General features: G+C 39.0%; 1 protein-coding gene across 2 annotated transcripts in view; it reads right to left on the reverse strand.

Moving 5' to 3' along the window:
- col18a1a (collagen type XVIII alpha 1 chain a) overlaps positions 1 to 26,841 on the reverse strand; it is a 103,075-nt gene that overhangs the window by 11,592 nt on the left and 64,642 nt on the right. For both annotated transcript variants that reach the window (XM_028436475.1, XM_028436474.1), the window contains 16 exons: positions 22,823 to 23,358; positions 16,755 to 16,838; positions 12,795 to 12,866; positions 5,420 to 5,498; positions 4,410 to 4,525; positions 3,021 to 3,047; positions 2,742 to 2,948; positions 2,607 to 2,633; positions 2,058 to 2,120; positions 1,900 to 1,968; positions 1,688 to 1,738; positions 1,474 to 1,599; positions 1,341 to 1,403; positions 856 to 900; positions 535 to 666; positions 401 to 469 (listed from right to left, as the gene is read on the reverse strand). In XM_028436475.1, the coding sequence (XP_028292276.1) occupies positions 401 to 469; positions 535 to 666; positions 856 to 900; positions 1,341 to 1,403; positions 1,474 to 1,599; positions 1,688 to 1,738; positions 1,900 to 1,968; positions 2,058 to 2,120; positions 2,607 to 2,633; positions 2,742 to 2,948; positions 3,021 to 3,047; positions 4,410 to 4,525; positions 5,420 to 5,498; positions 12,795 to 12,866; positions 16,755 to 16,838; positions 22,823 to 23,358 (1,766 nt within the window). The remainder of the gene's footprint in view (positions 1 to 400; positions 470 to 534; positions 667 to 855; positions 901 to 1,340; positions 1,404 to 1,473; positions 1,600 to 1,687; positions 1,739 to 1,899; positions 1,969 to 2,057; positions 2,121 to 2,606; positions 2,634 to 2,741; positions 2,949 to 3,020; positions 3,048 to 4,409; positions 4,526 to 5,419; positions 5,499 to 12,794; positions 12,867 to 16,754; positions 16,839 to 22,822; positions 23,359 to 26,841) is intronic.

The raw sequence follows: 26,841 nt of genomic DNA on the forward strand, positions 1-26,841 counted from the left end.
TCTACATCACATTTTAATGACTTTTCTGCACATTTTTTCCACTTTCCAGACATGTTCAGCTCTTATAAACCATTTCTACCACTTTTACACCTAATGTCACATATGTTGACCCATTATTGTCCCTTTTAACTTCTTTTCACCATATTTCATGTTTTTTTCTGTCAATTTAACCACATGACATTTGTCATGTCCATTATTTACCAGTTTAAAATAATTGTTCAAATATTGACACTTTGAACCCTTTTCACCACTTTTTCTGTCTCTTTTTGTCCACTCTAATTATTATTCAAAACAAAGCTTTGCAGTAATTTTCCATTTATTTATTTTTTTGAGTGAATGATCTTAGACATATTGATCTACGAGGCCTACATTATTAAGTCTTTATCTAACTGAGACTCACCTGTACTCCCTGTGGTCCTCGCACTCCAGGAAGTCCACTGGTGTAACCTGCAGATCCCTCCATGTCATCCTGTACCAACATTGGGTTAGATTTTATCTATCCATGGATTAGAAACGTGAATCATTAGAACTTACAAATCCCACATGGGGGCTTCCACCAGGAGGTCCTGGGGGTCCAGGAGGTCCAACAGGTCCCATAGGCCCAGGTAGACCTGCTAGTCCAGCCTGTCCTACAGGTCCTGGTACACCAGAAGGTCCTGGATCTCCCTACATGGAGACACAGCCAATCGGTACATGATTATATGAGAGATACATTAGGACAAAGGTTGGTGAGAAAAGAAAAGTAGGAAATCAAACAGGAAATGTTTCAGGACACCGTTTAGGACCAACCATTAAAGGTCCACTGGAGAAGAAGTTTCCACACAGACAGAGATGATGTTAAATAAATAAAGTCACCTTTGGTCCGACAGCTCCTGGAAGACCGAGTTCTCCTGAATCTCCCTGAAGTCAGAGCAGAAAATGTAGCTGTAGAACATCTGCAGAACTTCACTTAAACATCATGGTGCAACACAGGAACACAAGAAGGAGAGCTCACAGGGATGCACGATATTATCATCCCGTCATCAGTATTGGTCGATATCAAACATCGTCCATTACGCTGAGATAATTAACAGTTTTAAAATGATTTTATTAGTTTATAAAGTACCACAGACGAGCTATCAGAGATGCTTTAAGTTTATTAACTGAAAAACTAAAATGTTTTTATGTTAATGGGAGATCTGAGAGTATTCACGTCCTTACTGTTGTGGCGGTTTGAATAAATGGGGCGGAGTCCAGCTTTAGTGTTGCTGGTCAGATGCTGACTCAGGGTTTTTTATGTCAAAGGGTTTTGTGGAACAGAACGCTCTGAGATTCAGATGTTTACATACAGTATCACTTACCTTTTCTCCTTTTCGGCCTGGGGCTCCTGGGAGACCATCAGTTCCTGGCATACCAGGTAAGCCCTGAACATGAAACGTTCAGGTAAGAATGTACAACAGTTACTAGATGACTTCATCAACTCTTGACACTTACAGTTTGACCAGGCGCTCCATCTTTACCCGGGGGTCCAAATGCTCCTGAACTGGCTGCTGCTGACGAGGTCGTAGGAGAGCCAGGAGGACCAGGTGGTCCAGGTGGACCTGGTACTCCAGGTAGTCCCTACATGGAGACCAACAACAGGTTCAGGCACAGCTGAGACCAGGAACGTTCCAGAGACTGAGTCATGGATCAGTTTGGAGGTTCTCACCCTCAGAGATTCTAGATCTGGGAATCCTGATCCCTCCATGTCCACAAAGGTCTACAACACACACACACACACCAAGGAGAAGATGAACCATCTCCATCACACACACACACACACACACACACACACACACACACACACACACACACACACACACACACGCACACACACACACACACACACACACACACACACACAATGTGATGCACACTCACAGATCTGACTCCAGGTCCTGGAGGTCCTGGTGCTCCTCTGGGGCCTGGGGGGCCTTCTCCACGCTCGCCCTGAAGTCCAATAAAGACACAGAGAACAAGTTCATACCAACAATAAAATATATTCACAAAGCTGGAATATTCTCTGTTTTGGTTTTCACCTTTTCCCCTTTAGAACCTGAGTCTCCAGGAGTCCCTGGGAAGCCTGGAGGTCCTTGAGGGCCCTGTGGTGATTGTATCAGAATCAAAAGGCTTCAGATAGTGTTAGAAGGTCTACAGCAAACATTGGCAACTGGCGGCCTGGGGGCCACATGCGATCCAAAATAACACGAAAAACTCCAAAAAACACATAAAATGACGACAAAATGCAGAAGATGTCAATCAAAATACACAAAACGATAACAAAGACACAATAAACAACCACTTTAACAAAAAAACACTATAAAAACAACAACAACAACAGATACAAAAGGACTTCAAAGTTACACAAAATGACAGAAAAATATACAAAAAGACAATAACAAAAAATATAACAAAAACACACATAACTCGAAAAACACAGAAAAAAAACGTACACAAAATGACTACAAAGACAAAACCCTTTGTTCTTCTCTGTATTAAAGCTGTGATTGGTCATTATTCTACAGTAATATCAGAGTTAGCAAAAAGAATCACTGCTAATGTTACACAGACCAATGAAAAACACTCACAGTTTTCCCGTCCTCTCCAGGATCGCCCTGTGGGAACAACAGGAAACACGTTTGTATGGTTTTATCCAATCATGATGGAGGTCAAACACTCAACAGTTTATTAATTCTGTCTTTTTAGCTCAATGACTCACTAACCGGTTCTCCATCAGCTCCCGGGGGTCCTTCAGCACCAGGAGAACCTGGTGCTCCAGGAGGTCCTCGAGGTCCAGGCGTCCTGGCAACGACTGCTCCATCACTGCCGACTTTAAACTCTGTGGTGGGCCCCGGGGGCCCAGCAGGACCGGGGGGCCCCTGGGGGCCGCGGTCACCCTTTGATCCGTGAGAGCCAAACCCTGCGCTGCCCTGAGGAAATAACAGAGGGCATTTTAGGGGAGGAGCCTCATCACAGGACGGGCTTTGATGTTTGAAACCAACCTTTGATCCCTTTGGTCCGACGTCTCCCTGAAAATAAAGAGAAAATATTAACGACAAAGTTATAATGAGGCCACGCCCACTGTACCCACAAGTAGCCGAACGTTTGTCTGGAAAAGACGTAGAAAGTCAAATATTTAAAGCTGCTGCACAGCAACGTTCGGGGCCAGGCAGTTTTAGGCCAAACAACAGCAGCTGTTAGCGTTTAAAGGCAGAACAAAAATCCTAAAATACACATATTGCATCTAGACAACATGTGTTAAACTCAAGGCCCGGGGGCCAAATCCGGCCCTTTGGAACATCCCATTCGGCCCGCAGGAGAAAATAAAAATGACACAGAAAACTCAACCTTACATCACATGATTGCAGTCAATGTTAAACAGTTGAAAAAAAAATCTAAATTCTTACAAAATCCTTCAATTCTCCTTAAATTAAACAGTTTGAGATAAAATTCTGATATTTTCCAAATGTCGTCTACAAAAACTAAAGTCAAACATGTTGATCCACTGTAGGATCAGTTATTGATCGGTCATAAATGTGTGTGGATGGTTTGTTTAGAACAGGTTGAAGATGAGCTTTTAGATAAAAACAGATTAATATACTTCATATTTTATATTAGGTTTAAATGTACAAAACTTTCTTTGGTGTCGGGGCTTCATTTTGGTGAAAGTTGTAAAACTCTAACATATTTGGTTGATTTGTTGTGAATTTTCAAAATCATTTTAGTTCAGGGGCCAAATACGGAGCGGTTTGGGCCAAATACGGAGCGGTTTGACCCCAAGTGGGCCACAGATTTTATGTTGGAAAACAAGTATTTTAACATTATTGTGCTCTAGTTTACACTTCTACGTAGACATTAAATACAATATACAAATACAATATCCAAGCAATAAATGACAGATATCAGCCCTAACAGGATCTACACTTTACATTTCATAGGTTTGTGGCTGATTTCTATTTAATTAAGGGAAATATCATGTAATAATTTGAGAAAAATTGAAGGATTTTGAAGGAATTTTGACTTTTTTCAACAGAATAACATAAAAAATGACTGTAATCATGTGATAAAAGCACTGGGAGTGTTGAGTTACATTTACACAATGATTGTGTGATGATCTGTAATTATTACTTTTTCTTGTGGGCCAGACTGGACGCTCCAAAGGGCCGGATTTGGGTCTCGGGCCTTGAGTTTGACATATTTGATCGAGAGAATTGCTGTAGTTAATCGTCCTCTAATTACAGTAAAATTACAATAAAATGCACTGTTGTAACACTTTGCAGAGCGCCCTCTGGTGGTGATTTACTGAAGAACCAGAGCTTCAATATAAAGTGTTTCACTAAATAAATTCAAACATGTGAAGGATGATATAATAAGTGATAGAAGTGTCGGACCTTTTCTCCTCTGGCTCCGCCCCTAGACCCAGAGGCCGCCTCCCCCTTGGCCCCCATTGGGCCTCGCTCTCCTTTCTCTCCTCGCTCGCCCTTCTCTCCTCTGGTCCCTGTTGGCCCTGGTCCACAGAGACAAAGATCAATCATTAAATATCATTGTTTAACCCCAAAGAAAGCTTTACAAACAACAAAGTTAATGTCTCATTTTTATTCATTTTAAAACTTTGTGATTAATTAATTTCTCACATGATGCAAAGAAAGAAAGAAAAGCAGGAGAATAAACAGCAGAAACATGGGAATCTAACGTCGTCTGGAGGAAACTGTCAGTAGTGGAAATAAATAGTAAAAACCTTTCCATTTAAAGTAAACTAATGATGTTAACTCAAACACACCAACACTTTAGAGAGCGGAATCTGAATAAAGTATAATCCGTTTCATAATTAACAACATGATACAGAATAATGATGTTTGTTAAACTGCTTCATATCAAGTTACATTTTCGCAATTACAATTTTTTTTGGCCACAAAAAGTCAGAAGTAGAAAAGTAGAACTGATTCATGTACGTGTATGAGAACTAATGCACAGCAGAAGAAGCTTTGAATCAAAAGAGAAACTTTAAGTCTGCAGACTGCAATGTACACAACAACCACTAGATGGAGACATTTACAACATATTCATGGAAACCACACGTAACAGCCTCAGCAACATAAACCCCAAAGATAATACACAAAATCACCACAAAGAGAGAAAATATACAAATCCACATCAAGAACACAAATAAACAACAAAAAACACAACATAATTACACACAATGACTCCAAAAACACAAAATCAGAGAAAATAACAACAGAAATACACAGAAGAACTCCTAAAACACAAAATCATAAATTGACTCGAAAAACAAACAAAATGAGGGGAATATTTACAAAACCCAAATATCATTGTAAAATTACCCCAAAAAACACACAATTGACGACAAAAAAACATTAAAAAAACAAACAAACAAACAAACCTTTATGATTTCCTGATTCTTTCTCATCTTTGGTGCTGAGCGGCGGCTGCTGAATGGGTCGAGATGACAGAGGAGTCGTCTGCGTTAATAAAGAGACACAGACACATAATTATTACATTACATTAATAAAGAGACACAGACACATAATTATTACATTACATTAATAAAGGCTCACGTTGTCTTTACAGCTGATCTTTGACTTTCTAAACAGAATACAGATATTAAACAGTGGTGTTTCAGGCCTGGACCGGTTTTAAATTTAACTTCACTGAAAATATTTTTATTTTCTTGTGAATTTAGTTAAGTTAAAAATAAAAATAAAAAAAAAATATATATATATATATATATATATATATATGCTAAAATTTATATTTATTAAACAATAAATATAATTGAATAATTAGTAAATATTGTCATTTAAAAATGTATCTTGTAAAAATGTGCTCATATTTTAAGTGCTCATCAAGCATTTTTATTCATGTAAAAAAAATGTTGGTCCCAAAACATTGCGGTCCATTCTAATGTGGAGGTTAATGAATGTTCCAATAATAAAATAGGTATTTAAAAAAACAAAAACTAAACTCAAACTTTAACAGTGTATAGCTGTTATACAGTAGCTGTTACAACAGGGGGCGCCAGAGTTTTAAGGTTACAGTTTTTATCAATTGCGTTGACACTAGTTTCAGAACCATGATGTCATTTTTCACAACTCTAGATACAAAACTCACAATCAATGATCAAAATGCACTTCTTCCAATTTCTTGAATACAATTCACATAAACTAAAGATCGTGTGTCCATTGAACTGTAATCACATGTTCAAAATGACACAAATCAAAATGCAATTCACACATTACATTTGAGATGACTGTATATTCATTTCATTACAATAATCTAACTATTAATATACAACTGCTCAAAATGACAAGTAACTGTTGGAAACTGAGGATGAACATGTTCAGATCATGAACGTTTCAGGATGACGACAATGATCGACACCACCTGTGGCACCGATTCGTTACAGATGATTGATCTGACCTTGTGGTATTGGCACGTGGCATCTACAACATCATCTGTAGTGATACAACATGGAGCAGGCATGTGGGCACCATAGAGGTCAAGTAGGAGAAGGAAGAGGAGGAAGACGTGGTCATTGGCCCGTTTGAGAGGTGTCATTGGCCCGTTTGAGAGGTGTCATTGGCCCTGTTTGAGAGGTGTCATTGGCCCTGTTTGAGAGGTGTCATTGGCCCGTTTGAGAGGTGTCATTGGCCCGTTTGAGAGGTGTCATTGGCCCGTTTGAGAGGTGTCATTGGCCCGTTTGAGAGGTGTCATTGGCCCTGTTTGAGAGGTGTCATTGGCCCTGTTTGAGAGGTGTCATTGGCCCTGTTTGAGAGGTGTCATTGGCCCTGTTTGAGAGGTGTCATTGGCCCTGTTTGAGAGGTGTCATTGGCCCGTTTGAGACGTGTCATGGCCCTGTTTGAGAGGTGTCATGGCCCTGTTTGAGAGGTGTCATTGGCCCTGTTTGAGAGGTGTCATTGGCCCTGTTTGAGAGGTGTCATTGGCCCGTTTGAGACGTGTCATTGGCCCGTTTGAGAGGTGTCATTGGCCCGTTTGAGAGGTGTCATTGGCCCTGTTTGAGAGGTGTCATTGGCCCGTTTGAGAGGTGTCATTGGCCCGTTTGAGAGGTGTCATTGGCCCTGTTTGAGAGGTGTCATTGGCCCTGTTTGAGAGGTGTCATTGGACCTGTTTGAGAGGTGTCATTGGCCCATTTGAGAGGTGTCATTGGCCCGTTTGAGAGGTGTCATTGGCCCGTTTGAGAGGTGTCATTGGCCCTGTTGAGAGGTGTCATTGGCCCTGTTTGAGAGGTGTCATTGGCCCTGTTTGAGAGGTGTCATTGGCCCGTTTGAGAGGTGTCATTGGCCCTGTTTGAGAGGTGTCATTGGCCCGTTTGAGAGGTGTCATTGGCCCGTTTGAGAGGTGTCATTGGCCCGTTTGAGAGGTGTCATTGGCCCGTTTGAGAGGTGTCATTGGCCCTGTTTGAGAGGTGTCATTGGCCCGTTTGAGAGGTATCATGGCCCTGTTTGAGAGGTGTCATTGGCCCTGTTTGAGAGGTGTCATTGGCCCCTTTGAGAGGTGTCATTGGCCCTGTTTGAGAGGTGTCATTGGCCCCTTTGAGAGGTGTCATTGGCCCTGTTTGAGAGGTGTCATTGGCCCTGTTTGAGAGGTGTCATTGGCCCGTTTGAGAGGTATCATGGCCCTGTTTGAGAGGTGTCATTGGCCCTGTTTGAGAGGTGTCATTGGCCCTGTTTGAGAGGTGTCATTGGCCCTGTTTGAGAGGTGTCATTGGACCTGTTTGAGAGGTGTCATTGGACCTGTTTGAGAGGTGTCATTGGCCCGTTTGAGAGGTGTCATTGGCCCTGTTTGAGAGGTGTCATTGGCCCTGTTTGAGAGGTGTCATTGGCCCTGTTTGAGAGGTGTCATGGCCCTGTTTGAGAGGTGTCATTGGCCCGTTTGAGAGGTGTGGGGGAACGGGGTCGAGGACAAGGACCAAGACAGCAACGGCAAAGAGTCTCCAATGAGGTTAGAGCAATGGTTGTAGATCATGTCATCAATCATGGCATGACAATGATTGAGGCAGTGAGAATAAAACAACCAAACCTTAGAAGATCAAACGTGGCATCAATCATTAGAACTTTCCACAATGAGAACCGGTAAGTCTTCAGCATACACTACAGTAAACATTACAGTACTGTAGGCTACTCTTACTGTAATTGCCAATGTGCTGCACAGAGCAGGTAATGTGACTATCAACATGTGTTCTACAGTATGATGATGATGTTCTTCTTGTCATATTCCCTACAGAATTGAGACTAAACCCAATAGTGGAGGCGGAGGCAGACTCCTCACTCAGGAACAGGAACGGGCTGTGGTCTACATGGTCCAGGCCAGAAATGACATGCGTGTTAGAGAAATCAGACAGAACATTCTGGACGATGAAGATCTCTTCAGGAATGTGGAAGCCATAAGTTTGCTGACCATTGCACGTGTTAAAGCACGAGGTGTCCCTCAAACAGTTGTACCGTGTGCCTTTTGAAAGAAATGCAAAGTGAAGCAATTGAGTATGTTCAGTTTTATGATGCCTGTTTGTGAAACATTCCCCACCATTGTACTGTAATCAATACTGTACAGTAATTATCTTTCCAACATGTCTTTTTGTACATAGATGATGGCCTGTTGTCATGTAGTTTATCTTCATCAATAAATGTCAGCTTTGTTCAATGATTCCACTGTCTGTGATGTTCTCACTACTAATCCTTTTACAGTGACATTATGTGTAGCACAGGATGAAATATGTATCACATATTTTGTACTACAATATTTAATAGTTGTACAACTATGTGTGTGGGCGATCTAAAGAAATGTCCCTATGGTATTTCATGATAAATGACTTGTTTCTTTAAAGATATGAATACACAATGCAATGTTGAACAGCCTGTGATACAAGTGGTGACCGTTTTGAGTTTCGTATCTAGAGTTGTGAAAAATGACATCAGGGTTCTGAAACTAGTGTCAAAAACTGTAAATAATTGGCCTGAGTTAGAAGAAAAGCTAAAACATAACTAGAATATTTGCATTTCCTGAAGAAAATGCAACTGAGGATACAGGTGCCTCCCCCACGTCGTTAAACAATGCATTATCCTACCATTAGCATTAACATTAACTAGCATTAGCTAGATTTAGCCTAACATTAGCATTCGTTAGCATTAACATGTTCCAGTCTCCTCTTTCTGTCCACTAACCCCAACCAGCGGAGCAGATGTTCACCTCTGAGCCTGGTTCTAACAGAGATTTTGTTTATTTTTTTATTAGCATTGGCAAGATTTAACCTAGCATTAGCCTAACATTAGCATTAGTATTAATATATCAATAGCTTAGCATTAGCATCAACCTAACATTTGCCTAGCATTAGCACTAGCTCAGTATTAGCCTAGCTAATGAACCCTCTGTGAAATATTGCAGAAGATATGACATTTTTTGAAGATTGTTTCAGATCCTTCATCCTATTTCAACAATCTAAATAAAGTTAGTTTGATAAAAAAAAAAAAAAAAAAAGCTGAAGGAAGTTGAAAAAAGGTTAAAAAGGGTTGAAGGTATTGGATGAAAGTAAACAGTGAATAGTTTTAAAATTTGAAAAGTTAGAAAAAAGCAAATACATAGCATAAATACCACAAATTATCTACAAGTTTTGACACCAAACTTGTTAAAATAGGTTGAAAAATGTGGGAGTAGTAGGAGTAAGATTAATAACTATAATAAAGTATATGGATAACAATAGAGAGGACGCCTCCTGCATCCGCACTAATCAGCCGAGTGTGTGTGTGTGTGTGTGTGTGTTTTAATGACAAAGCTTTGCTAATGTTCCTTTGTCCTCTAAACACCAGGAGGAGAAACAGGAGCATCAGCGAGGTCAAACACTCATTGTTCACATGTGACACACCCTCAGTTTGTCATCTGTGGAATTCAGAAGAAGAAGAAGAAGAATGTCCTGTAGATGAGTAACGGGCTTCCTCCTACTGTGCTGCACAGCACCAGCTACGCTAACGCTAACAGTCTGAGAACACTATTATTATTGTGTGTTGATGGATGAATTAATGCTAGACATCCATCACAGCAGGTCTGATATGTGGGAGGAGCCAATGATGGATTGGAAACACAAACACGCCCTGTGAACACATCCTCTCCACCCAGTTTAGCAACAACACTCAACATTAATCTGTTCTAAAGCAGTGGTTCTCTGGGCCGTGAACCCCAAAATAAAGGTCCAGAGAGCAGGGACCCCCACTGTAGCTGAAGGTGGTTGAACACAGACATGAACATTGAAGAACAGTCATGTGGAGACAGGACCATCTATAAGGGGGAATAAAGGGGAGAGATTTTTGGGGTCCATCCATAAAGTCAGTAAAATGATGGTCCATTGTTCTATGAATCTGTGATAACCACATTTATTTATTCATCTGAATAATATCCACTGTTATCAGGAACGTTTATTATTATTATTATAGTCATCTTAAAGATGGAAATCCTGGTTTTAATCACTAATAAAATGGTTCAAAGTGACCAAAATTGGTGGAAAATGTGGTGAAATGGGATTTTAAAAACCACAGAAATTGGTTAAAAGTTCAATTGAATTGAAATGAAATTGAATTGAAAGCCTTTATTGTCATTATATGCAGTACAATGAGATTTAAAATGCAGCTCCATAAAAGTGCACACACAGCAATATGAAAGACTACACAATAAATACAATAATTAAATACATTAGCGCAAAGTTGCAAATTGTGGGTAATGGAACTTAAAAATGCAGAAAAAATTAGATTAAACTGGCAAATTATGGGCAAGAAAAATCATGAATGTGGTTCAAATGGCAAAAATAATCATGAAATATGGTGAAAAGAGGTTAAAAATGACAATAATAGGTCAACATATGTGACATTAGGTGTAAAAGTGGTGGAAATGGTTTATAAGTGCTGAACATGTCTGGAAAGTAGAAAAAATGTGTAGAAAAGACATTGAAATGTGATGTAGAAGTGTCAGAAATGAGTAATGTAGCAAAAATACATAAAAAGGAAGAAAAATATGAAAAGAAAAAGTGATGAAAATAGGTTAAAATATGCTGAGTTTGGTGGAGTTGCAGAAAAATAAGCAAAAATAAGCTCAAATTTTCAGAAAATATTCTTAGTTTCTTGAAATCATCTTGTTACCCCCTCCCGGTGTCTTGCAGCCTAAAATGGGGTCCAGGTCCAAGGTTGAGAACCCCTGCTCTAAAGGTTGAGCAACAGTCTTCTGTCAGGTGAACGTTTGGTTCATCATCTCATCTTAATCTAGAGTTTATAATCTAATATGAACAGATACGTGTAGGGACTCGTTCTCATTCCTTCTTCAGGAACTCTTTCCTCATCATCGCCACTGCTCTGATCGCTCTTCTTCTTCTCTCCGTCTCACATGGTCCCACCCCCTGGAGCCCCCCCTCACTAACCGTGCACAGCACACTCTCCCTCTCGCTATAATAGCAGTGAGTTAGAAAAACCAGATGTTGATTTGGACACGATGTGATCCACATCTGTACACGCCCCCGGCCTGGAGCTGTGCTGTGGTGTTCTAGCTGCTTTCTCCATCAGCGTCACACACACAGGAACTAACAGAGGTGGAGAATGGGGGGGGGGGGGAGACGATGCTTCCAGTCGGAAGGTATCAACGTCGCGCCGCCTTTACGACCGGGATTCCCTTCAGCGCCCATGTAATGTCTGAGGAAACATCTGGAATATGATGCATCCCTGCCAACCTTTCCCCTCCTGATGTTAGACGTGTGTTGACACAAAGTATAACCTTCCTCTCCACTGTCTGACCTGTGCAATTAGAGGGCGAGTCAGGGCAGGGACTGCACTTAGAGAGAGAGAGAGACTTTCCTTTTTGTCATCGTGGAATTTATGGTGATTGATGGAGGAGCAGGACGGTGGTCAAATATTCAGCGCGTGACCCAAACACGGTGACTCCCTCCGTCTGAGCGTGTCACTACACTGTTCACCACCTTTCTATACTCCAGTGAAATCCACCCAGTTATAAATGTGATGTGGAGAGAACTAAAGTATGATCAGAGGTAACATGTCTGTGTTCAACCACCTTCAGCAACAGTGGGGGTCCATGGGCTCTGGGGGCCTTTATTATGGGGGTCACGGCCTGAAATGGTTGAGAACCACTGCTGTAGAGGGTTTGCATTTTTAATTATAACGTCTTAAAGACCTGTTATCGTGTCCCAGTAGGACTCTAATCCCAGTCTGATGATCACTGGAAGTTCGCAGTGTGACTAAAAGTCAAACAGGAGGCAGAGCGCATGCTGGGGTGGGGGGTGGGGGGTGGGGGGTGGGGGGGATATAAAATGCAAAGGTTCACAAAATAAAACCAAGTCTAAAAGTTTTAAAGAAGCTGAATTTGGTCCCCGTGGCAGTTTGTGATATCACCAAATATTATACCGTTATCCAAAGAATCAATATCACATCATATCGTCATGTGGAAATGTTGTCTTTTTTCATTCAAATATAACGTTTTTATTTTGTGATGAGAACCATTCAGTTAAATGAAAGATTCAGAATGACGTTACACTTTCCCATGCTTCAGAGAAGAACCTACAGTATCTAGGTGGAAACTAGCTGCTGCAATTTCTGCTACATGGTCCGTCTACTCACTCCAAATACTTTCTCAGTGATGGATCCAACAGCAGAGTTAAGAGTATCTCCCTGAACGATATGAAACAAGCTCTGTGGAAAACATATATATATATATATATATATATATATGTACAGTAGATATCGTCTTACCGTCACTCTGTGTTTCTCCACGTCTGGTCTCAGGGGTCTGCTTTCTCCGTATCCACTTCCTTCTCCAGAAGCCTAAAGAAACAGAGACTACGTTTACACACGGACACATCTTTGTTTCTAATTATCATATGTGAAACACACACACACACACACACACACACACACACAAACACGCACACACACAGAAGTCTAAAGATAATCCACAGAAATAAACCAAAAACAATCAAACCAATGTAGTACCTTCCTTTAACCTACAGGTGGTGATGTATCAGAAACAGGTAAATATGGACAGTGAACGCCACCAGAGAAGTAACAAGAAGGTTTTTTTTTTTAGATCTTCAGTAGATTATGAGGCCTACATGTTTATTTTGTTCTTGTTTAGTGTGTATCTAGTGTCCAGTCAGTGTTTTTGTAATTGTAAAATGATTTAAGTAATCCTCTTGTTTCCACACAGGTGTCCCCCCTCTACTTAAGGAGTGTTTGAACACTGAGTGAGTGCTGGTGCTTTTTTTACATCTTCGTTACCCAGATGCAGTTCATTTAGTGAACTATTCTAATTAATTTTATATGTATACACACTAGAAAAGGACTGAAAGAAATGTGCTGCAAGATTTGACGTCTGGCCGTTAGCTACACTTGCTAAAGCTAACATTAGCCCACTTGTTGTGAAGTGAAAACTATGGTGTCCCTAAACATGTGGGTGAGGGTTTAGTCTGTGTCATAGAGATATATTTAAATTTTGGAAGGTGAACTCCATCATATCGACTCATATTACGTTAGATTTTGTGCGAAAAATGACATTTTCATCTCTCTGTCCACCCGTTTATGAGACTAAATGTGTGAAAAAGTGAGATATTTTCCTAAAACGTGAAGATATATTCAGCGTCAAACTATAATTATGGCCTTCACACCGTCCTATTGTTCCCGTACAGATTCATCTTGTTCTTCTGACACTTTACTTGGATTTTTGAGGTTCTTCTCGGCGGTGCAACTTAATGAAATTTGGCATGATGATATACTGTAGTTGGGTGAATGGGTGATGTACTTTTTTGATGCAATTTCAGAACTCGTTAGCGCCACCTAGCATTTGTAACTGTCCACTGGTTTGAACGAGCTGGATAGTATTCAGTAGGTAAATACATTGGACTGTGACTAGTAAAAATATAATTAGGACCTATAACCTAAATACAACAGGAAGTCTGCATATGTGCAAATGTGGGCTACTCATCTTTAAACATATTTGGGCCAATTTTGGCTGAATTATGGCAAGTTTCACATTGACTAATGTGGATGTGAGCCAAAAGTGGCCCATATATGAGGTACCATATATAATTGGTCTATTTTTGCTTGACATCTGGCATTGTGATGGTTTGGTTGCACCATGGTTCCATGTGATATGTACGTATACAACAGACCAGGTGTGGGCCTACTTTTCTGTCCCACCACCGATCTTCCTCCAAGAGAGATTTTCTTGTGATCAATCGAGATCTAACGACATGATGAAATGCTGCAGCTCAGAATTATGGATTTTCTGACTTCCTACTTTAAAAAGTGACTCAGAAAATTTGAGATATTTCCACGTGTTGCTGCTCAATTCGTTTGAACTCGGGGATGAAAACTTTCCAACTGGAAAATGCAGAGTTCTGAGTTTCTTTGAATGCAGCATTACGTGTTTATCAGTCAGATGACTCCTGATTGGCTACATTCTGCTCCAGGTCACAAATCACAGAGGAGGCTTTCCACACACGTCGTCCTAAAAAAGGCTAAAACTTTTGCTGACTCGGCGTGTTCTAAAGTCACACATGATATCAAAGCAGTTGTTGGACTGAGGTTTTTCTTAGTCTTTCTTGGTTTTTCTTGGACTTTCTTGACCCATGTTTGGGTTATTTCTGCTCCAATACTCGACTGGTTTGAATCAGATCTGAAATGGGAGGAGCCCAGTTTAAATCTAAAACAGGGACTAAGTCTAGTTGTTTCCCCCAGAGTTCTCTACTAATCATTCTATCTGTAATACTCACACCAATCACTAGGCACGTCTTTGATCACCTCTGACAAAGGCCATTGGCGCGTTTCCATTGGCGGTATCTGCTCTACACGGCTCCACACACCTCGCTTTCGGGAACTGATACTGTTTTTCCAGAGCGTTTCCATTGAACACTAACCTGACACATGAAACTGCCAGACTCCACGGCTTACACTACATCTCTCATATTTATGTATCTCTGTGCGTGAGCTGATGATTCTCAGACACAATCAGCGTCTGCTTTGAGCCTACGTCACATTTTCAGACCAGGGCTGATTTTTTTGGAACCTCAACAAAGGAGGTACTAAAAAAGCAGCACCAGGTACCAGAGGAGGAGCTACTTTTTCCCAGTAGAAATGCGTTATAATCACTGTTAAATTTGATTCATTTCAAGGATGTGGGTAAATCTGAGTCACTTCATTTGATCATTTGAGTCCTAACAGTTTCCAGCAGTAGTACACAATCCAGATCCTGTAATCAGATCATTGGAACCCAGTTACATGGATCCTATAACCCGATTGTTTGAGTCTCAAGTGTTTCTGGTCCAGGATTCTGTCAGTGATTAGATTCATCAGCACATGTGGGTTGAAGGAAACCTGGAGAACCCCTGCATTTTCCATCTGAAAATTCTATTTAGAAACAAGATGGAATTTCATGAAGAGCCAACGACACTTTAAAAGACTGAAGCCAAGGTTGGAAAACGCTCTTTCTCCAGGAGGAAGACCATCAGTAGACCCTCTGTAGGGACTACACGTCTGTCCTCACTTAGAAATGCTTTAAGGTCCACTAGGGCTGGGCCATATGGACCAAAACTCATATCTTGATATTTTTCTCAAAATCGAGATATAAATCTCAATATTTTTTTAACTCAATACAGTTTGACCAGAAAGACAATTCTGGGTTAAATTTGCTGAATAAAAATGCCACACAGGCTCTTTATTAACAAAGAGCTGCACAATATGGGCCACATTTTCTCCTCTATAAGGGACAGCACGTGTGAGTGAGTTCTCTCGCCCTGTGCTTTTCATGATGTTCTGAGAAGTAACAAAAGCAGCCACTCCTAAAAAGAGCGACATTCGGTGTGAAAAGTGGTGAAAACGATTTAAAACTGCCTAAAATCTCTTCAAACTGATAAAAATTTGCAGAAAAGACATTGAAATTTGATGGAGAAGTGGCAGAAATGCAAATGTAGTAAAAATGCATTAAAGGGAGCAAAATATGGCAAGAAAAAGTGATAAAAATAGGTTAAAATATGGCAAGTTTGGTGTAGTTGGAGAAAAATGGTAAAAAAAAGCAAAAATGGGCTCAAATTGTTAAAAACTATTTTTAGTCTCTTGAAGTATTTTAATACAAAATAAGGAAGAGAATACGTATCTCAGATATATGGAAAGAAGGACACTGACTGTACTCTATGAATATTATGAAATACTTGTAAGATGTGATTTGCACTGTGATTGTATAAGTAAAAACAAGTTAAAAAAAAATATATATATCTCGATAGAGGTGATATTGTCATTTTCTATATCGTCAAAATAGAAAACTCGATATAAATCACGATATATTGGCCAGCCCTAGGATCCACTACAGAGAAGCACGTGGAAGTAGCTGAAGAGACAGTCTGGTCTCTCTGCTGAGGATGTTGCCATGACGACCCAGACTCAGGTCAGAAGGAGACGAAGGAACGGAATGGATTGTGTTAGCGACATGTTCTCATTGGTTCTGTTTGTTCAGAGCTGTAGAGGAAGTAGCATGATGCTAACTGTCTGACAGATAAACGTTCCCTCCTGTGTTTACAGTCTCACAAACACTACAGTACCTCATTGTAGTTGCTTCACCGTGATTGGACAACGGCTGTTTGTGGAGGAAGTCGAGCCAACATCTAAACATCAGAGACATGTTGACTGTACACACGTAGACAACGTTTTTCATTCACTCACCATGTCTGAGTCATCTCCGTCCTCCTCACACAGTCTCTCAGCAGCACGGGGGTCGCCCACCACCCTCAGCTCACCGATCACGCCCTGACACACAGAACAACACGTTGTTAATCATGTAATCATACACACGCAGGGAGACGGAACACTTCCAGGACAAATTTAGTGTAAAAATGGGATATTTACCCCAAACAAACATGCATCTGAGACTATATATATATATATATATAATTTCCACTTCATTTTGTTTTAAAAAAAAACTAATACAAATATATTTTATAAGTATTGTGCTTAATTTCATATTAATAACAACAGAAATGCACTGGAACAAGCTCGCCGCGAGATTTGATGTCCAGCCGTTTGCTCACGTTGCTAAAGCTAACATTAAACCACCCGTTTTATGGTGAAAAACATCGTATAATGTGTGAAACTGTCCCTAAACATGTGGCTAAGGGTTTAGTCTGTGTCAAGGTAAGTATAAAAATGTGATATTTCCTCAAAAACATGCATGAAAGGCTACATAATTTCCACTTGAATTTAAAATGACTAATAAAATATTTTATAAATATTAATAATAATGAGAGTATCTCATTTTTCTGTCTCAAAATTGTGTTTCAGCGTTTACCACTAATGTTTACACGTTTCCCTAATCAGAGTCATTACAGGATGTTAAAATTAAACTGAAATTGTACCAAACGTGTTTAATACAGTTCATGAGTTAATGACTATTGTCATAATATTTATACATTTATAATTTATACATAACAGGAATGCAACAAAACAAATGCTGATGTACTGGGAAAATTTGACATCCAGCCGTTTGCTAAAGTTGCTAAAGCTAACATTAGACCGTCCATTTACAGTGAAGAATATGTTATAAATAGAGATGTAACGATTAATCGTAAGGCAGTTAAAAATCGATTCATAGGTATCACGGTTGATATCGATTTTCTAAAAATTGAATCGCAGTACTTTTTTTAACCAGCAGAGTAGGCGGCGGGCGGAGTCTGCTAATACTTTCTCTCTGGCCGCCTTCTACTCTTAAATATGTTATTAAATGATTCATTACCCCTTTAGCACCGAAAGAATATCTGTAATATTACTTGAATATCTGTAAAAGTCACGTTTTTCTATTAGCTCTGTCTGCTAGCATAGCTTCTCTTCTTCACTGCAAGATATCTGCATGCCAACCGACCACTGTGTTACCAGCGCCCTCTGCTGGTCCAAACAAATATGACGTAAATCAGTGCAATGACGGTTTGTTTTTTTTTTAAAGTCCAATTGTTAAGGCACAAAATACATTTTCAGTTGCACTTTTAAAAGAAAAAGAACTATTATGCAGTTTTGCATTGTTTATTATAGAACCAGAATTTAAATTAATAGGCTTCATTTTCATTTGTATTATTCCTTTATTTATTTCATTCAAGATTTATTTTTAGTTAAATTGCATTGTTTTGAATTGTTTATCAAGGAATTCTTTTGACAATGAAAAATAAAATAAAAATAGTTTTTTTATTTTCTAGTTTTTTTCCCAAAAAAAAAATTGTCTACAGTTAGGGCTGGGCGATATGGCCTTTTATAAATACCGCGATATTTTTAGGCCATGTCACGATACACAATATATATCTCGATATTTTGCATTACCCTTGAATTAACACTTTGATGCACAAAATCACACCAGTATGATGATTCTATATGTCTACATTAAAACATTCTTGATCATACTGCATTAATATATGCCAATTTTAAACTTTCATGCAAAAAAGGGGATATCACAACTAAGTCAAAGTTGACATAACTGTATTTATTAAACAGTGAGTGGCTCAAACATAAAATTGTCAACAGAAAGTGCACGTTCTGTGCAAAATTGTCACAGAGACATTTCAAAACAAGACATTAGTGCAGGATGCAACTCACATGGCATTTCAAAACACAAAATTAAAGTGCACTTTTTGTACATAATGCCACTACAATATTTTAAAACAAATAGTGCCCTTTTGTGCATGTTGTCATTAAGATGACATTTCAAAAAAAAAAAAAAAGTCCGCGAGTTTAACGGTATGGTCATTTTCAACACCGCACAGACTACAAGCTGCGATATATCGAGTATATTCGATATATCGCCCAGCCCTATCTACAGTCCCATTTTGTAAAATAAATCGTGAGAGAATCGTATCGTGAACCCAGTATCGTGAATCGAATCGTATCGGGAGCTGAGTGAATCATTACATCCCTAGATATAAATGTGTGATATTGTCCCTAAACATGTGGCTGAGGGTTTAGTTAATGTCATATTTACATTTCAGAAGATGAATCGCATCATATTATGTCAGATTTTGTGCGAGAATGGATATTTTTGTCTCTCTGACCAGCAGTTTATGAAATATGAAAACGTGATTTTCACCCTAACGTAAACGCTGAGCTCTGAACTCATGCCAGCGTTTTGTCTCATAACTCTGAGGGAATTCCCCCAAATCAGAAGTTTCCTATTGAACTTTTACTATCTCCTCTCCTCAATGGCAACATCTGATACATGTTGCTCCCACGCAGGATGCTAACACTGATAGCATGAATGCTATCACACAGCCTATAAAAGGCCCATTAGCGTTAGAAGAGGAGCTTTGAAGAGAAAGATAAAGAACACTTTGTTTCACACTCTTTCATAGGTTTGGGTCTGATTCACAGACTATGGGGGTCTATGGTGGTCTATGGGGGTCTGTCTTTTCATGGAGATTAAAAGAATAAAACAGGACGTCCCATAAACCATCTTCAGATACGACTTTCTTCTTTTAATCATTTCTAATCTTTTTAATTCTTCTTCTTCTTCTTCTTCTTCTTCTTTTTCTTTTTCTTTTTCTTCTTCTTCTTCTTCATTAGCATTAGGTTAAACAGTGACTAATGTTCAGTGACACAGAACGTGTTAAAGTTTAACTTCTAATGAAAAGGAGACACAGGTCAACAGGTCACGTCACTTATTGTGTGAGAAATGTGAGAACACATCTAGTCACACACCACTGTGTTCTAGTTTCTTTATTCAATCAATAAATATGGATTTTTAAATTCTGTTTATAATATATTATATTTATTAATATAATGCATGACGTATTTACACATTGACATTATTATAATACCAACAATATCTTAGAGGTGTTTTTTGCACATGGATTAATGTATAAAAATGACTATTTTGCTAAATACAGTTAAAAAATATATATATATTTATATAATCTTTCTTTCTCTCTCTTCTTTTCTTAAGTGAATTATAAATCTTGTACATTTGATTCTTTATTCTTTCCTCGACCAAGGAGCTCATATTTCCCACGGTGTTTATTTATTTATTTGTCTGCAGGATTACGTCACTAGTAAAAAAAATCCTGATCTCTTAAATAAGTTCATAACTCGGTTCATAATTGATCGATCTTTATGAGATTTGACTCACTTACGTCTGGTTGATTCCCAATTACTGCACCGAGTTTCATCTTGATTGTATTGAGCATTATATCACAATATTTCCATTGTGACATACTGTATAGTTTATAATGAGGATACAAAGTGTGAATGATCCTGATACCATGGTCAGGATCACTGATATTGTTAATAACGTACCTCGCATTAGCATTAGCCTAATGTTAGCATTAACATTAACCTTGTGTTAACATTAGCCTACCAATAGCATAACCCTAGTATTAGCATTGACATTAGCCAAGCAAAAACATTTGCCTAGCATTAGCCTAACATTAGTATTAGTCTACCATTAGCTTTAGCCGAGCAATAGCAATAACCCAACATAACATTACCTAACATAACATTACCTAACAATAGCATTAGCTTAACATTAACATTGGCATTACCTAGCATTAGCATTAACCGAGTGCTAGCATTAGCCTAACATTGACATTAGCCTAACATTAGCATTAGCCTAGCAATAGCATTAGCCTAGCATTAGCATTAACCTAACAATAGCATTAGCCTAATGATAGCATTATCCTAGCATTAGCATTAGCCTAGCAATAGCATTAATGTAACATTAGCACTAGCTTAACATTAACATTAGCCTAGCATTAGCCTAACAATAGCATTAGCCTAACGATAGCATTATCCTAGCATTAGCATTAGCCTAGCAATAGCATTAACCTAACATTAGCATTAGCCTAACATTAGCATTAGCCTAGCATTAACATTAGCCTAACAATAGCATTAACCTAACGATAGCATTAGCCTAGCATTAGCATTTGCCTAGCAATAGCATTTGCCTAGCAATAGCATTTGCCTAGCAATAAGAAACATATAGCAGTGGATTAGTATCAACAATCGTTGATGATTAAAGAGCAGATTTGGAGGAGGTTTGACTCTTCGTCTGCTCTAGTTTTAAATATATTTCATTTTATGAGCTTTTTTGTAATATGAATGTCATTTCGTACAAATATTATTTACAGTTTAAACGTATCCAATCAGAGATCAGAGAAGTTACTTCACTTTTAGCAAATTTGAGCAGTTTTTTTGCTGATTCTGAGAGAAATATTTCCTTCCTTTTTTTGACTGACTTTATTGGGAAGCTAATTAGCGGTAAGCTAGCTTGTTGCTAACATGATAAGGTTTTCTTTTATTCAAACAATTTTTTCAGGAAATGTACTTTGATCTGCTGCTGATGTTTCCTTATAAGTTCTTTCTTTTTTTCAGTCTTCTGAACATATTATTTCAAAATGATGACAACATGAACTTATCGTTGCTAATTAGCTCTAAAATCAAGGTTAACTGATCTTCTTTTCAACCATAGAACACTTTCCTCCATTAGCTCACAGAGAACAATCTCACAGTGTGATGAGCGTTCGTTAATCAGCTCAAAATATTTAGAGTGTGTAACGTGGTCAGAGAGGTGATGGTGATGGTGATGTCATTGCTAATAATAATTAGATCACGAGGTTTCACATGACGGCGTTGGCTACAGAAAGTCTAAACCAGTGGTTCACAACCTTTTCAGCCCACGAGCCCCAAAATAAAGGTGGGAAATAAAAACAGACAGAAAAAGTGTTTAAAATGGTTCAAAGTGTCAATATTAACTTAAAAAAGGCAGAAATTTGGGGCGGTGGGGTTGGGGTAATATAATTAAAAAATTAGGAACAATCATTTTAAACTGGCGAATAATGTGCATGATAAATGATGAATGTGGTTAAAATGGCAAAAATTATCATGAAATATGGTGTAAAGAGGTTAAAAGTGACAAAATATGTGACATTAGGTGTAAAAGTGGTAAAAAGGGTTTATAAGTGCTGAACATGTCTAAAAGTGGAAGAAAAGTCATTGAAATGTGATGTAAAAGTGTTTTGTCAAAATTATGGCAAGAAAAAGTGATAAAAATAGGTTAAAATATGGTGAGTTTGGTGAAGTTGCAGAAAAATTATAAAAATAAGCAAAAATGGGCTCAAATTGTTCAAAAACTATTCTTAGTTTCTTGAAATCATCTTGGGACCCCCTCCCAGTGTCTCATGACCCCAAATGGGCCCTGGCCCCAAAGTTAAGAACCCCTGCTCTAAACACTCGTTAGTGAGAGAGAAGAAGTAATGTGTGATGTCCACCAGTGAAGAAGAAGAGCATGTGTGTGCGTGGGTGTGTGTGCGCGTGTGTGCGTGTGTGCGTGCGTGTGTGTGCGTGTGTGTGTGTGTGCATGCGTGTGTGCGTGCGTGTGTGTGCGTGTGTGTGCGTGTGTGTGTGTGTGTGCGTGTGCGCGTGTGTGTGTGCGTGCGTGTGTGTGCGTGTGTGTGTGTGTGCGTGTGTGTGTGCGTGTGTGTGTGTGCGTGTGTGTGTGCGTGCGTGTGTGCGTGCGTGTGTGCGTGTGTGTGTGCGTGCGTGTGTGTGTGCGTGCGTGTGTGCGTGTGTGTGTGTGTGTGCGTGCGTGTGTGTGTGCGTGTGTGTGTGTGTGTGTGTGTGTGCGTGCGTGTGTGCGTGTGTGTGTGTGCGTGCGTGTGTGCGTGTGTGTGTGTGTGTGCGTGCGTGTGCGTGTGTGTGTGTGTGTACGTGCGTGTGTGTGTGCGTGTGTGTGTGTGTGTGTGTGTGTGCGTGTGAATACGTACCAGGAACTTTCCTGCTCCTCCAGCCTGACCCACAAACACTGCGGCCCCGCCCTCCAGCTCCATGTCGTCGGGCGACCTCTCGATGCGGGTCACCTGAGGCTCTGTGTCACAGTTGAGGTAAAACAGAACCTTGTCGTCCCTCACGGCCACGGCGAACCGCGTCCAGGTGTCTGTGAGGGCGGGGACGGAGAAGGACGCCGCCTCATACGACTGCTGGGACCCGGGTTCCGTGTAGAACAGGACCAAGTTCTGTTTGCCGCCCTGTACGCTCGACAGCTTCACGCCCACGTAGACCAACCTCAGGGGGGGGTCCATGATGGAGAAGACCATGCCCCCCAGGTCAGACGTGGGCTTCAGGTTGAAGATGAGGGCGAAGTCTCGGTAGAAGGGGCTGGGGAAGTGGGCGCGGGCCAGCTGACCCATGTTGGCGTCTGGACCGAAGACATAGGCTGGAGAACTGTCAGGTCCAGAGACCTGGGTGATCTCAGGTGGGGGGGGGTCACCAATCAGCTGCAGGAGGGACACGCCACTGGATTCTAGAGGAGAAAAGGAACAACATCAGGATTTAATGCAGAGGGTAGAGGGTGGGGTCAGTGGGCGGGGCTAGAGGGTGAGGCAGTGTTAGATCAGAGCTTTGGATGAACCAATGTGTGTAATAGAGTGTTTCTCAAAGTGTGGGGCGTGCCCCACGGTGAGGAATGGAGGTATGATGGGTGGGGCGCGACAAACAGGAGGAAATGTTCAGTTTCATGCTAATCTTCCTAAAAACAATTAATAATAAAGATCATTAACGCTAAACACACAAAGAAAGTAATAATTAAAGCCTGAAAACGTAGCATTAAATTATTAAACTGTATTAGATATGGAGCGGGAACTAAATGTAAAGTGGAACTAAAGTTCAAGTATGTAATGATGCCCTACATGTATATAATAATAATAATAATAATAATAATAATAATAATAATAATAATAATAATAATATTTTTTTGAAACAGTGTATAGTATAAAACAACAATAAAAGTCAGCTAAAACAGCATAAAAACAACAGTTAAAGTTAAGCTATATGTCAATATTCATAGTCATTCTGTTTTTATAGGAGGGGGTGGAGCCAAGAGTGACACACTATGTTCTAATGACGTCATGAACCAAACATTGTCAGACAATAGAAACTGTAATGTTTGGTTTCAACCAGTAGAGGGCAGTCATTCTGACATGTTTTTACAAAATACACCAAAATAAAATACTTTGACTAAAATGTGAAGAGTTGGACCAGGATTTAAAATAATATTTAAAATAAACCAACCATTTATTTATGCTCGTAGTTTATAATTACAAGAGATTTGGATGCAACATTGTTTGTCTCGGGAAGAAACTTCCAAAAGTAATTAAAAGGCTCTTTACATCACAAACAATATAACATCATATTTATAAATACGGTTGCAAAAAAGCGCAAAATTCCCAGGAAAATACAGCGAGAACGTAAACTTGGGAATTGGAATTATCCGTAAATTGGGAGTACTTTGAAATAAAAAATGTAACCATAAAAATATAGCATCCATTCAAAATATCCCAACTGAAAAACATAAAATTGTAACTAAAGTTCAGAGTTGGAAACTTTCCATGGGAATTAACGGATGTTTAATAAGAGTCAGACATTGTTATTAAACACGCCTCACATTAAATAAAGTACATGAACAACATGTAAAATGACATGTTGTGTTTTACTTTAATGTAAAGGATGTTACACACTATGATTAGAGCAAAGCTAACGTTTCCTTCCTCTGTGATGATGTCAAACGCTCCAGGGCACAAAGTGTGTGAAATATACAGCCTCGCATTTTACGTCTCAAAATTTCCCCAACTGTGTTTCAGAGTTTACCATTAACATTTACATGATCTATTCTTCCCTTATTGGGTCACATTTAAATTACTGCTCAGAAATCTGGGGAAACACCTACAAAACTTATTATTATTATTTAAACTTCAAAAAAAAAAAGCAATTAGAATTCTATATAAAGCACCATACAACACACACACAAATGAACTATTTGAAAAGGCCAAATACCTAAAACTGCAAGAAATAATACACTACAACACACAAATTCTGGCATTTAGGGCCTCACTTAAAACACTCCCATATCAAATACAAAAACGTTTCATATACAAACAAACTGCTTATGAACTAAGACATAATAATGTGTTTATACAAGAAAGGGTTAAATCTAACATTGGAAAACACAGCACTGTAAATAGAGCTATTACCAGCTGGAATAACCTTGATGCAGAGACAAAACAAGCTGCAAACTTGACTAGATATAAAGAAAAAACTCGGAACACATTCTTACACGAATACGAGATCAAAACATCAACGAGATGGAACTTATCAACTGATCAATGAACACAATCAACTTAATCTTCATGAACAGAAGATCATAACAACACGAACCTGAAGATAACAAGGAACTTCAAAAGAAGACGAACTCTTATTTTGAACTGGAGGAACGCAAACAACGTCGAGGAATGAAATCTGCAGGGAACAACGATGGAGAGGAGGAATAAAAAAAGACAACACTGACTACAGATGAGAATAAATCCTACATAAAAAAGGAGAAAAAAAAAACAAAAAACAAAAATGAAATTGTGTTCAGAACAACTGTTTGACCAGAGAGACAAGCTTTGATGTAAATCTTCTGAGTTCAAAACAGGGGGCGGGACTTAGATCAGCAAACTGCTTCTCTCGTCTCCTTTTTCGGCATGTACAAAAAAAAAAAAGAATAACAAAATGTCTGTGAATGCAACCATGTCGGAAATAAACTGAATAAATAAATAAATAAATAAAATAAAATAAAATAAGGCAAGGCAAATTTATTTATATAGCGCATTTCATACTCAAGGCAACTCAATGTGCTTTACATGATAAAACATTCAATTGTTTAAAATCAATAAGGACATTTAAATCAATAAGAACATTTAAAATCATCAGTAAAATCAATGAAAATCATCAGTAAAATCAATTAAAATCATCAGTAAAATCATCATGACATCAACATGACAAAAAAATCTCTCTCTCTCAATCATAAGAGAGAGCATTAAATTATTATAATAAAATAAATTATGTGAAAAATATGTTGTATTAAATGTGATATTGTCCCTAAACATGTGTTTAGTCTGTTGTAATATTTACATTTCAGAAGGTGAACTGTGTCCTATCGCCTCTTGTTATATTATAAGTAAATATTAATAACTAAAGCATCCTGATTTTCCATCTCAAAATATCATAAAGTTTACCATTAACATTTACGTTACATGAAAAATATGGTGTAAACATGTAATAATGTACCTAGAAATGTGTCTGAGGGTGTAATTAATGTCATATTTACATTTCAGAAGATGAACTTTGTCTTATCGCCTCATGTTTTGTCCCATTTTGTGCTAGAATTGAGAAATTATATGTAAAAATATGATATTTACACAAAAAACATGCATGTGAGGCTATATTCAGTCAGATTATAGCCTTTTTTTAAGTAAAATTCTTAAAAAAAACCAAATTAATAATAAACTCGAGCTTTCCAATTATGTGTCAAATTGCCCCAAATTTTGTCACGTCCGGTTATAAATGAAGAACAAATAAAAAACAATAATTTTCTAAAGATTAAATTGCTTTCGCAGTTGTGAAATGTGAAAATCGGAGGCCCAGAAAAAAGTGAGTAAAAAGCTGTAAAAACAAAGAATGAACATTGCTTTGATCTGACGAATCAAAGCGTTTTCTATCAGAAACCACGTTGTTGGACAACATGTGACCTAATGTTGCTGCTGTAAAGAAATGCTTTATTCTTCTGATCCGCTGGCGAGTGACGATGTTTTATTGCTCACTTCAAAGCCTCTTCCTCATCCTCCCTGCGCTGAGGCTCTGAGGTGTTTATCCTGCGTTCAGCTGTACAACCATCAACACAGTCATCAGCGCCCCACGCCGTCACTTGGCAGCGAGCTCACAGAGACCCCAGTCAAGTTTCAACAGG

This window comes from Gouania willdenowi, chromosome 21 (assembly GCF_900634775.1).
Source record: "Gouania willdenowi chromosome 21, fGouWil2.1, whole genome shotgun sequence".
Classification (NCBI taxonomy): domain Eukaryota; kingdom Metazoa; phylum Chordata; class Actinopteri; order Blenniiformes; family Gobiesocidae; genus Gouania; species Gouania willdenowi.